Below are 13067 nucleotides of genomic sequence, written 5' to 3' on the forward strand. Positions count from 1 at the left end.
GTGGCTGGGTATACCACCGATTTTTTTGATCGGGTGTCTGTGAAAGCGCCTGCACAATGCGAGGAGTAACACCTGACCCGGCAGCAGGGGCAGGGCCGAGCCGTGATAAACTGAGGATAGAAATGTGTCCCGATGACATCATGGCCCACCCAGTGCGCGAGGTCCCATTCTACCCGCCACTTCTGAGAGGATGAAAATCCGCCCTGCACCGTATCCGAACTTGGAAAGCCCGCCCCCGCCTCGCCAGAATGTCGCGGGAAAACAATGACGCTTGCGAGTGTAATTTTTGCAAGGGGTTCAAAGCGTGTACGTACCATAGGAATTTAACTTCAGCAATAGCACAGTAGGCAGGTGAGGTTCGTAAGCACTCATGTGACTGGACTATCGGCAACCATAAACACTTCCATTGAAGAGACAAGCAGTGTCTGACTGGCGCTGGACGGCACTTGAGTGGTCAGTTCACACACGCTTTTCTTACGCACACCGCACGCACACCGGCAAAAGTGGGTGACGTCATGATAAAAAATGTGATGTGTAAAATGTACCCGAGGCCGCTCAACTTGGGATCCACGGCTTGCTCAGCGCAATGAAGGCCATGTTTGAGGTCTGAATGTCCGCTTAAATCATCTTGAATATTCAAGCATACAAGACAGCGGCAGTCGTTAAACCCACTAATCGCCTTCACATGTGACAACGGAAGCTGCGCGCTGGGTATTCGAGCATGCCATCTAAGGTCATTGGCCTCTTCACTAAAGCGATGATCAGGGTGACCAGACGGGAGAAGCGAGGAGAAAGCTGAGCACGTGTGCAGAGGCGACCGATGTGAAAAGTGTGACGCAGTCAGCAAGGCGAAGGCAGATGAGTGGTTACAGACTAGGGCTAATGTACGCGCGGCCGACGCGCGTAAGATACGCCCGCGGGAACAGACCACGAGATCGATAGTGATGTTTCCTTGGCACGTATGCCTAGCTTCTAATCTATCAGCAAATCTGGTCAGGCGTTACTCGTGGACTGAGCTCAAGACGTGTCGGATCTCATTAATGTGTCTCCGTCGGCAGTCTCACAAGAGCGGTGTACCTCGCCGGACCCCACGGGGTCAGACAGACGTGTCAGATCTCACCAGTGTGCCTCCTTCGGCGGTCTCACAGGAGCTGTGTACCTCGCCGGACCCCACGGGGTCTGACAGGGTTCACAGCTCGCCGGGGAACGTTAACGTTACTTTTGGCGAAATGCGGCGTTTTTTACGGTTAGCGATGGTTTCGTTGATCACTCGCAACTGCTAAATGGTGGTTAAACTGTCTTCCTTTCTTGCAGAAATCGGATTCTGCTCTGTGTATGCACTTCATTAATGAAATGAGATTGTCATGGGCCCAGTATGATCACAGCAGCCGGCGCGCCTAAGTAAACAAGCAGCCACTGCCCAGTATCGCACGCCCCCTACCTACCACAAGCACTGAAGTATTTGCCACTGTTTAGCATAACATTTTTGTTTCGAATCCGATAAGAAGGAAACGTAAAGAACTATCTGGCGACTCGGTCCAAAGGAGCAGCGGCTGAACTGGAGCGCATAGTCTGCAAAGTCGTTGCAATGTTTATGTTGTTACAAAATTGAAAAAAGTGAACCGGTTGATGACTCGAGGTATTGAGGCCCATTTCACGGCATGATCGAATGCAGGTTAGCAGATTGATGGTCGATTTTAGCACCCGTTCGGCTATTTGTCACATTTTTTACATCTGTCGTGCACCACTTAAACATTTGCTACAAGAGCAGGCACATTATCAGCGGTCCTGGCAAGTCGACTGCGTGGTTTGTATGCAGTTACCGTTATATTTGTACACCAACCTAGAGCCTCATTACACTCAGCCAGTATGCAACTGATGTAGCACCACCTGTTCGGATATGGATTTCCGCCTCAATTCGCTATGACTAGTCTCTACCGTCTCTCGCCGCACCATGCAACCGTTCCATTGTGTCGGTGCTGCCATGTATCGATTCAGTTGAAAAACTGCTGGTTGAGACCTTGGTAAGCATGATGGTTATTGTTTGATTGTCTGCTGAGCTGTCAATAGTTTTTATGTGTTTTAGTACCTACGAAAAGTGATTGCTATCTCGTGTGGTCAATTTATAGGCTATTAGTTTGACCAGTTCAATACGTTGTCTTGAACGATTGCGTCATGTTTCTACGAGCCCTGAAATGACAATTTGCGAGTGGTAAGTTGTGAAAGTCCAGATAGATCTGAAACTGTACTATTAAAGCACGCAACAAGCTCAGCGGACTTTGAACCGGTTCGTGGTGTATCCACTGGCTCAAAGTGACAGCTCTAATGCCTGTTCTGGCACGCCGCGCCTTGTTGTGTGGGGCGTGACGGAGAACCACCGCTCGGCGTCCGGCCTGTGCGTCTCTGCGCTGCCACCGCTCGGCGCCCGGTCTGTGCGTCTCTGCCCTGCCGTGCGGTGTCGTGCCGTGCCCCAGCCGCGTGGCCGTGGCCCGTGATTTGCCGTGAGGGCCGTGCCGTTCCATACAGCGCCCCGGCCGGTGCCGGTGCCGGCGTCGGTTTGGCCGGCCAGGTGCGGCGGCCGCCGGCTGACGGACGGCCGACAGCCGGCGGCCGGCCGCAGACGGAAGCTGGTCCGCTTCCGGTGTGTGTGTGTGTGTGAGCGTATGTGTCGGCCCCATCTGGAGCTGACGTCTCGTGCCGATCTCGGCCCGGCCACCGACGCTGGCCCGCAGACCCAGATCTGCCGGCGGCGGCAGGCCGGCCGCGCCGGCACCTCCGCTGGAGGTCAGGGTGGATGGAGCTGCACTCCCGGGCTAGGGTTGGAAGGTCAGGACGGATGGGGATCGGTCGGCAGGCTGGACCATTGGGGTCAGCACGAGTGGGCCCCTGTCGGCATGTGTGAACGTGGAGATCCAGCTTCTAGCAAACCTGCGTACTGCTTCCGGGCCAAGGACGAATCCAAGGGAGGTTAACCGGGTCGTACGCCCGGTTCCCCGTTCCCCCACCCCGCCCACAAGACGGCCAAACTGGAGCAAAATGACGCATTTCCGTTTTTATGAAGAGAATCTAAGCAATAACGATTAAGAAGAAATTGTTTTATAATGCTCCGGGAAGTAAGAGGCAGAGAAATCTGATTGAAGTTATTGGAAATTAAGGGACTTTAATGTTGCTACTTCCCCTTCCTCAAGCCGTTGTGGTTCCCAAGAGTGCGGCCATGGCATGGTCCTGTTCCGTGCCGTCGGGTGGCTGACATGTAAGTCTGTGCGTGCTTATGTGGCTCGCAATTTACATTGTAAAACAAGGTCTTGGTACTCAGCTCCGTATCTCAAGTTACGGCGGAAAAGATGCAAAGTTATATGCTGCAGATTGGGAAGCAATATACTACATAACATTAAATCATGGATGCGCTATGTGATGCAGCAATACATTTCAGCCAGTTATGGTCGTGACGAGCTGTTTTTTGCCATTTTTGCCCCCCCCCCTGTTATCACCTGTTACACACTCCTCATATGTTGCCTCATCTGTTGAGGTCGGGCTCTGCTAGCCCGCTCATCGGGCCAGCTCCTTGCTGGTTCCGGACATCTGGCGTCACTGGACGGCTCCTGCCGACCGGCCGGCCGCGCACCGTGGGCGCTGCGGCACGGCGCGCGCTCAGCGGCTGGGGCCGCCGGGGACTGGCTGTCGGCTGGGGCGCGACCGCCGGGCGGGAGTCGGCCGTCCGTCTCCACAGCGGCTGTCCCTGCTGCGACCGCCGGCGACGCTGCAGTCATGCCGTCACCGCCGGCAGCCGCCGTAGCAGCCACTCCCGTTTCCGCCCCGTTCCCGCTTCTTCTGCGGGCCTCGGTCGGCTCAGCAGCCGCCGCCGCTGTTCTCGCTCCCCTCGCTGGGAGCGGCTGGAAGTGGTTGCGAACTAGAAGCGGCCACCCTTGGGGTTAGCACTGCACGATTCCAAGCATTCATGTCATTAAAAAAATGACGATAAGTTTATCTTAGACTGAGTTTTGTGTCAGTTTCAAATGTATCTCATTTTGGTGCACTTGGATTTCTAAGCTGGATGCCATGCTTCCCGTTTGCAACATATGTCCCACACAGCGTCGTCCACCGGCAGATAAAAAAACAACATGAAATCTGAAACGAAGCCTACGACTGGATTTGAGTCACTGCCGTCATTGGTTTTCAGCGAAATCCAAATACCGAGCTTCTCTACATTTTCGGTAATTCAGCGTTTACGACCCGTGGTGTGAAAAGCACCGTCTTGCCGGTATCAAAAGTCAGATGTCTTTGATCAGCTGCCGAGTTGCAGATTAATACGAGGGTTGTTGCATATTCGCTCTTTCCGCACAGTTTGCCGTATTTTGCCTCGGAGAAGGCCTCACAAAATAGTAAGCCGCCGAGACTGTGTGCCTCCTTCACCAGCGGCTAAGGCCTGTTCCACACTTGCAATCACGTGCGGATGAGGACTGTGACCTGGCGCTGCAGCACCGTAGTAACCAGGTCAGGTGATAACTACGGCTCGTGATGCACCATCATGCTTGAGAGATCCTGATTGGAGGCTACACAAGGCACACTTTCCGACAGAGAAAGGAAAGTTAGCCGCATATCCCGCTCAGGTGTAGTTGACAGAGGGCGTTGTGGCTGCGCAGTCTATGGCAAGGCCTGGAGACCCGGCCGGTGGTGGGTGCCGTCCATTGCTCGCGTGACCCAGCCGGTGGTAGGTGCCGTCATTGCTCGCGGGACCCGGCCGGTGGTAGGTAGTCATATGCTCGCGGGGACCCGACCGTGGTAGGTGCCGTCATTGCTCAGCGGGACCCCGGCCGGTGGTAGGTGTCCGCAATTACTCTCGGGACCGGGCCGGTGGTAAGGTGTCCGTCATTGCTCGCAGGGACCCGGCCGGTGGTAGGTGCCGTCATTGCTCGCTGGGACCCGGCCGGTGGTAACTGCCGTCATTTGCTCTCTGGACCCGGCCGGTGGGTAGGTGCCGCCATTGCTCGTCGGGACCCGGCCGGTGGAAGGTGCCGTAACTGCCCGCTCGGCAGCTGGTCGAAAACAAATATGTCGTATGCGGGTTAGCGTGAAGTGTGGTGGTTTTACGGCCAATAGGACCGTTACAGCCGAATGCATCGGTGTCAGTCACTCAATAAGACACTGACGGGGATGGGGTCAGCAATAAGAGGGCGAATGGGGTTGTCATTTGCAAAATCCCGCTTAGGCCGGCAGGGCTGATCTTCATCGCAGACAAAACTTATACATAACACATTATCGCACTCAGCCTACAGTCAACATGTTCTGATTGCGGGTGCCGCTGGTGTAGTGGTTAACGCGTCTGTAGTGAACCACTGCAGCGTCTGGGAAACCAGAGGTACGGGGTTCGATTCCCTTCGGTGCCCGCCCTTCCTGCCAGGGTGAGAGGCAGGCGACGCCAGAGAGCCTCAGCAGCTGGGCGTGTCGTAAAATCCCAATGACAACAACAACAACATTATCGCACTCTAGAAACAAAACAATACGAGCAGTCAGAAAGGTAGTCATCGGCCAGCATATGCATTGTTTATCCGCGCCAGCACCATAATGCATGCGACACGTCATTTTCTTGTCCAGACTGAAAGTCACACCTCAAGACATGGATTATTGTGATCTCCTGAAATGTCTTCTGAACCGTGAAGCTGCTCCCCACCTGAGCAAGCAATTCACCAGTCCTGATGTTGAAAATGAGCCTAGGCTCATCCCTGAGGTCGCCTCCTGCACCTTATAAGATGCGGAGCTCGTCGTCTGCCTGTATTAATTCGCAATCGTATCAGAAGCGCCAAATTGTTTCAACTCTAAAGGGCAGCCACTTCAGTCGATATTAGCATGTTACCCTGCTCTTTGTGAAGATCGCCATGAGAGCGAATAATCCGCGATGGACTTGAGATCGTGCCCGTGTTTGCCAAGGATTATGAAACCGATGTTCACAGGCAACTGTGACCGCGTCGACGTCAGCTACCAACATGCCGATTAGGGACATTCGTTGCGGGGATCTGCATGGATAACGAATTCCAGTGGGAAATAAAAGTGATGAATTGCCCACGATAACGACGCGTAAAAGTCAAAAGTGAAGAAGCCGAGAACGGTTGTACTGCATCGGGAGCGGTTACAGCAGGTCTGATAGTTAGTTCATTTTTGGAAACAATGTGTTCAGTTTGAAGCTTTCCGGTCGATTTCAGGGAAAGTCTATCAGGCATAGAAAGTGCGAGAAGGACACTGCACGTTTTTGCCCGTTCCCAGTGAGTTCCGGCTTCCGGTTAAGTGGGCGGCCTGGCTACGAGGGGCGGTTGTGCGGTCGGTGGGCCGGGGCCGTCACCATGGCTGCCGTCAGTGAGGCCCTGGCTCCCGGCAGGCGGGCCCCGGCTCCGGCAGGCGGGCGGCCTGGCGACGAGGGGCGGTTGTACGGTCGGCGGGCCGGGGCCGTCACTGGCTGCCGTCAGTGAGCCCTGGCTCCCGGCAGGCGGGCGGCCTGGCGACAAGGGGCGGTTGTGCGGTCGGTGGGCCGGGGCCGTCAGCTGGCTGTCCCGCAGCGAGCCCCTGGCTCCCGGCAGGCGGGCGGCCTGGTGACGAGGGGCGGTTGTACGGTCGGTGGGCCGGGGCCGTCACTGGCTGTCCGTCCAGTCGAGCCCTGGCTCCCGGCTGGCGGGCGGCCTGGCGACGAGGGGCGGTTGTGCGGTCGGTGGGCCGGGCCGTCGCTGGCTGCCGTCAGTGAGCCGGGGTCGCCGGCCGGGATGTTTGTCTGGGCTCGGGCCGATCGGGCGGCCGATTTTGCCGCTGTTTTCGGGCGCCCGCCCGGCGCTGACCGGCCGGTCTCATGCCGCCGATCTGTCTCATCGACTCAGTGACAGCCGGCAGAACAGGAGCGATCATCGGTGTGTGTTACGCCAGGCGAGAGTGGCCGCCGAAACACCACCCCGCTCTGCCGGAGATGTGTACCGCTGCTGGAGCGGCTGTTACCACCAGACCGCGCGCGTGTTGCCGTTGCCGTCTGTGTACCGCTGCTGGAGTCCCTCCGTGTGTTCCAGTCTGTATTTGAGTCCCTCCGTGTCTGCCAGTCTGCTTGTGAGTCCCCCTGTGTCTGCCAGTCTGTATATGGGTCCCTCTGTTTCTTCCAGTCTGTATGTAAGTCCCTCCGTGTCTGCCAGTCTGTATATGGGTCCCTCCGTGCATACCATTGTGTCCGTGTGTGCCTGCGTGTGCATGGATTGCGACATGTCCGTAGGTCCGTGGTAGTCCGTTCCGCGTCCTCGGCCCGTCCGCGGATCGCACCATATCCCTCAGCCCGCTCTTGTGCCTCTTAGTGTTTGCCAGTCCGCCTCTGTGTGTCCTCTGTTGTCGGCCAATCCGTTAAGATGTCCCGCCGCCATTAATGGGGTCGTCTGTGGCAGCACGTGGCCAGAAGTTCCCTTCCGGGGGATGGGGGGGGGGAGGGGGGAGCAATCTTGCATCGTGCCCGAAACTCCTGCAAATCTGGGCCGAAGTGCTGTGAAATCGTCCAGCATTTAGTCCATAGCTTCTAGATCAGGGAATGGGGAACTGACCTCCGTGGTCCCGCATTGGCTACGTCCCATGATCCGTGTCTGCTAGTCGTTTGTGTGTTTCTCTGTCTTGTCAGTTCGTCTCTAGCTCCTCCGTGTGTTCAAACCCGTCTGTGTTCCTCCGTGTTGCTAATCGTGTGTGTTCTTCCGTGTCTGCCAGCCCGTCTGTGTTCCTCCGTGTCTGCCAGCCCGTCTGTGTTCCTCCATGTTGCCAGTGCTGTGTGTTCCTCCGTGTCTGCCAGCTCCGTTCCGGTCTGGCCCCCGTCTGTGTTCCTTCTGTATTTGCAGTCAGCTTTATTCCTCGGTGTCTCTCCGTACCTTGCCGTGCCTTCCCGTGTCCCGCTGCCGCACTGAGTGGCTAAGGCCCCGCCTCAGCTCCCCTTGTCAACCGGGCTCGTACACGGGAGGATCTATAACTCATAACGAGGGAGGATTTTCTTACGATGAAACCTGACCCACTCCGTGGTCCCCGATGGCGCCCTCAGGCAGGCTGCCGACAGCGATCATCACCGCCTCCATATAGGTAGCATCACTTGCGATCCTTTATAAAGCCTTTCCTGTCCTGGCATGGGGCCTCCAGATGGTTTTGAGACGCACAATTTCTGAAGCGAGGCTCCGCACAGCTGACTTGTTTCGCGGCGCCCGTCTGCCATTCCCGGCCCCTCGACGTTTCCCGTGTGCTTTCAGCGAGCAATGTGAGGTTGCAGTCACCCTTCAGCGCCCTGCGTCAAACGCCTCGTGAATGCCGGAGAGGGCCTATGACACCTGCCAGCGGGACGGTGGCCGGTGAGCCCTCCCTCCGGGATGCGTCCCGGCGTGGGACCGTGCCCTGCTGAGTGGGTCCGGGTCCGAGGCTGTGTAATTGAGATGCGGTGGCGGCGGCGGCGGCGGCGACGACGCAGCGCGCTGGGACGCGCGCGCCCGGCCGGTGCGGTGGCCGCTCCTCAGTGATGATAATCAGCCGGTGGAGGGGCGCCGCCCCCGGCCCGCCCCGTCCGTAATTGCCCGTTTTTACCTGGGGGATCCCGGCGGCCGCCCGCTGAGGCCGGACGGGGCCGTTCAGCGGCGAATACATCACAAAAGCAAACAGAGCGGCGGGGCGCTGCGCCGGCCGCCCTGCTCTCCGTCGCCGCCGCTCTCGCTCGCTCCCTCGCTCTGCTCTGCGGGGCAGGCGACGACGCGCGGCTCGTGGCCCGCGCGGCGACCGACGCGCTCGAGACACGGGTATATATATATCACTGTATTGGCGTCAACTAGAAAATAAATAACAAAGAAAACAGGCGGCTGGCGGGATGGCGCGTCGGCGATCCCGACGCCGCGTGGATCACTGGGCGGTCACTGGTGCGCGGGCGCGGACGGCGCGCTGGACGGCGGGCTGGGTGACGCGCGAGCGCGGCAGCGGACCGCAGTCCTGACGCGTCGGCACTGCTCGCGGCCGCGGCACACCGCGCCGCCGCCGAAAGCGGCTGCCTCACAATGTCTCCAGCGCTTTGGGGTTGAACATGATGTCCCTGAGGAGTCGCCACACCTGCTTGGCGGCCGTGTCCATGGCGGCGGGCGAGATGCCTTTGTAGAGGTTGAGCGCCGGCAGGAAGTAGTGCGGGCAGCGCCGGTTCTGCAGGCACGAGATCAGCTGCACCAGCAGGCCCAGGATGCGGTCGTAGATGGCCGTGTCGTCCCACTCGAGCTCGCGCGGGTGCTTCTCGCACTCGTACAGCAGCAGGATCTGCGAGCGAGGAGCGGCGGTCGGTGGCGGCCGGCTGGCGGGCCCACGGCCGGCCCGTTCAGGCGGTGCGGGGTATGGGGTGCGGTATGGATCTGTTGAGTGGTCGCAGGGGCAGAAAAGCATTGCGCCGACTGGGATGTGGTGCTGTGATTTCAGTCATGTGGTAGCGCTGTTGGTGGAGGTGAGACGTCCCGGTTCATACTCGCACCCACGTTAGTGTTGACGCGGTGCCCTAATTACTGCGATACAGTGACGTAATAAGTTGCCTGATTAGGGCCCGTGAAGGGATCCATCGGCTTGTGAGCGGATCACTCTGGTTGGTCATGCTGCCCTCGATCACACGATCGAACCTTCCATCACGCCCCGCATGATCCGTGCCGTATTCAGTGTTCCCCTGATGCGAGAGTTCGCGCGTCGGGTCGTACCGTTAGTGACGAATCGAGCCCGATCGTGCCCTCTTTACGCGCGTGGTTCTCTCCGCGACCGTCCGAGACTCGAGTTACTGCCTCTCTCTGCGGCGGATATCTGGAGAGTTTGTCAGCCGGTGGTCTGTCGAATGTATCACGCGCCCGTTTCGCTTCCGAGCCAACGTCCGCACGCTGCGGACGAAGGCGGCCATCTTTCGAGACGTGGGGTGCAGAAATAACCGTGTAGGCTACCACTGTGTGTGGTTTTGTTTGGGTTCAGGACCGTATGGGCTTCTGAAGCACAGCGCGGTCTCCTGAGCATGTCTGCCGTCGGGTAGTAGGGGACAGCGGCCATTGGTTACGCTGCGGGTCGTGGCCTGCCGGCGCCCGGCGAGGTTCGAGGGCGGAGATCAAATGTTGGTGGTGAGATCTCGAATCCTTCTGTTTACGAGTGTGTCCCTGTTGGGGTTGTTTCAGATTTTGCCCCCCCCCCGTGTTGGTGCTGAAGATGCCCGGATACTGATGTGGGATGCCGTTAGTGGAAAACATGGGGGAGACAGCCTCCACAAATGACAGGAAAACTGCACTTAAGCGCCGGGGTTTGGGAATATGCATCTGAGTCCCTCTCATCACACATTGTTTCTTCGCATACGGCGCGTGTGTGCGCCGTTTTACGCTTCGATTTGGATTGCAGGCCGCGCAAGCAGGTAGCGCGTCTTGTGGTGGCATAGGGCGGCGTGGCTGCCGCCCAGTTCCAGTTGTCTGTCGCGGACGTAACTCGAGTTAATGCTGATGACGGAGTCGCGTGCGTGTTCAGGTTTCGGCCATTGCCGTGCGGAGGAGAAGCGGGCTGGGACCCGGCTGCCCGTCACGCTCAGGCTCCAGTCAGCGGCACACCTTGAACTGATCCGTGTTGGTATTTGAAATGACAGGGTCCCATCATGATGTAGCATGTCGTTAGTTGAAAACATCGGCCAGGCAGCTTCTACAAATGTTTGGGAAAACAATTTCTGCTCTGCGTCACATGGAAATGCGCGTTTTGTACCTCTTGTAATTGCATATTCCTCTTCCTTTGACGGAGGGCGGCGTGCATCGAGGCATAAGGTCTGTCTGCCGGACTGCTGGTGGTGCGAGCAGGCAGTGTACCTGAGGTAGCATGAGGTGGCAGCGTTGCCGACCAGGTCTAGGTGCCAGTCAGTGACGTACCTTGAGGTGGTAGGAGGTGACGCGGTTGCCGGCCAGGTCCAGATGCCAGTCAATGACGTACCTTGAGGTGGTACGAGGTGACGGGGTTGCCGGCCAGGTCCAGGTGCCAGCCAGTGACGTACCTTGAGGTGGTACGAGGTGACGGGGTTGCCGGCCAGGTCCAGGTGCCGGTCCCGCAGCGTCTTCAGCAGCGACAGCACCCGCTTGCGGCAGCCGCCGTACAGCAGCCGGTTCTCGGCCTCGTTGAAGCTCAGCACCCAAGCGTCGCCCTCCATCGAGTTCTGCTTGCTCTGCACGGCCTGGCTCTCCTTGCTGAGCAGGTCGAACCCTTCGGCCTTGACCTCGGCCACCAGGCTGGGGTTGGGCCACGGGATGCCGGGCACGGGCCAGTGGGCGCCCGAGCGCGGCCACACGCCGGCGCAGCGGAACGACGGCGTTACCTGCACCACGTAGCGGTCGCGGATGCGCAGTTTGACCTCGGTCGTGTCGCCGATCATCTTGACGCAGTCGCGGTAGTGCGACTTGTCGCACGCCTGCGCGCACAGCGTCTGCAGCTTGGCGCGCATCTTGCGCGCCGACAGGTAGCCCGAGGCGGTGATGAACTCGATCCAGAGCGACATGCTGCGCTTGCGGCCGTCGCTCAGCTTGAGCACCGAGCAGCCGGGGATGGTGCCGTCGTCGACGAAGTTGAACTCGCCCATCTGGTTGAGGTAGAGCACCACCTCGAACTCGGTGGGCGAGAGCACCTCGAGCCCCTCGAAGCGGCCGTTGCACTCGGTGAGCGAGGAGATGACGCGCGGCTCCTGCACCTCCACCTCCTTCAGGATGTCCTGCACTACCTTGCACACCTCGCGCACCGTCTTAGCCACGGCCAGCTTGCGCGCCTGCACACGCTCGGCGTAGTACTTGTTGAAGTGGTACATGGCCTGCGACTGGGCGGAGAGCACCTCGGCAGGGAGGTGGGCCAGCCCGTCGGTCGGCATTTTGGCCAGGTCCAGCATCCGTGCCGACCCGCGCGCCCCGCCGCCGCCGCCTCCGCCGACGCCGCGAGTCGAGCAACTCGCGCGGACTTGGGCGGCCGCCCCGGCCGGCCGGTCGGCTGCCGGTGGGCGGAGCATGTCGCCGTCCGCCGGCCGCCATTGGCCGCGCGCCGGCGGGGGGCGGAGCCTGCGCGCCGGCCCCGCCACGCGCAGCGGGAGCGCCGTGAAAAATGACCCGCTCCGAAGTGAGATGGATCTGTAATCTGCCAGTCAGTGATAGCGTGGGGAATAATTGCGGGGGACGCGTCGCGCGGTCTCACAGGTCGTCGGCCGGCCGTCGCTGCGCCTCTGATGGAGTGCGGGCGGCGTGGCGTGCCGCCCGCGGCCGGACCGGGCGGGGTCGGCGCCATCGTCGGCCGGCGTCGCGGCCGACCCGGCACGGCGGCCGGTGCCCGGCGCTGTGGCTGAAGACACCGCAGCGACGCGTCGTGGGTCGGGATGGATCCGCGCGTGGCGCCGGGGTAGTCTCGGGGATGGCCTGGTCCTCGGGGGCGACTGGCACGCCCTCCGGCGCTCAGAGAGCCCACATTACGGCCAAGTGAGGAGACACTGAAGCCTCGAAACGGTCTCCTACAAACCCCTCCAGGAAGTTTGAATGGTAGAAATACGCCCGGACACTGGTTAAACATTCGCAAGATTTCTCGGGAGGCATTTGGATAACGATCAAAGTCGTTCAGGTCGACGCGGCCGAGCATTTTTAGGTGACCTTTCCGCATTTCGGCGTGGCGTCCGCATCCGCCAAGGGTGAATCTTCCCATACAGATTGGAGCCCCCCCCCCCCCTCTTCCCCCCTTCCCTGTCCGAATCCTTATCAACTGAGGCATTAGCCTTTGGCCGTGAGTAGACAGAGTTAACCGCAAAACCCGATATGCCCTTCCATTAACGAGTAGTTTTACTTCAGTTAGCAGTGGTGCCCAAAGTGCCCTTTATCTCTATGTCCTGACCTTCTTCTGTCCGATTGCATGTCCTCAGAAGGCTTTTCATCCTCCGCTTCATATGCTTGCCGTTCCTTTGACACCGTTTGTCGAAGCATTGCGTTCACACTGTCCAACCTACGCGTCGTATTTTAGCATTTTTGTGTCATGTCATGTTTTGTCAGGAAAAGTTACATGGCGAACTTCGAACAGGA

At 59.0% G+C, this 13067-nt stretch overlaps 2 protein-coding genes across 2 annotated transcripts in view; one reads left to right on the plus strand and one right to left on the minus strand.

The window, feature by feature from the left end:
* The window catches only part of LOC119108008 (neurobeachin-like), a gene marked incomplete at its 5' end in the record, with an annotated part of 139363 nt that overhangs the window by 74460 nt on the left and 51836 nt on the right, over positions 1–13067 (plus strand).
* On the minus strand, positions 8787–11943 carry LOC119107211 (protein mab-21-like). Its single transcript, XM_037230606.1, has 2 exons — positions 11021–11943; positions 8787–9285 (listed from the first exon to the last, which is right to left on the minus strand). Exons 1-2 carry the CDS (start codon positions 11897–11899, stop codon positions 9031–9033), a joined length of 1134 nt encoding a protein of 377 aa, XP_037086501.1. The 5' UTR covers positions 11900–11943; the 3' UTR covers positions 8787–9030.

Source organism: Pollicipes pollicipes, unplaced genomic scaffold (assembly GCF_011947565.3).
Source record: "Pollicipes pollicipes isolate AB1234 unplaced genomic scaffold, Ppol_2.1 Scaffold_6686;HRSCAF=7923_pilon_pilon_pilon, whole genome shotgun sequence".
NCBI classification, from domain to species: Eukaryota; Metazoa; Arthropoda; class Thecostraca; order Pollicipedomorpha; family Pollicipedidae; genus Pollicipes; species Pollicipes pollicipes.

Excerpts from the sequence above, each read along its gene's own strand:
- LOC119107211 (XM_037230606.1), bottom strand. The coding sequence starts at position 11,899 with ATGCTGGACCTGGCCAAAATGCCGACCGACGGGCTGGCCCACCTCCCT. Across the intron at positions 9,286-11,020 it reads TCACCTCGTACCACCTCAAG|ATCCTGCTGCTGTACGAGTG; the intron begins GTACGTCACTGG and ends CCTCGCTCGCAG.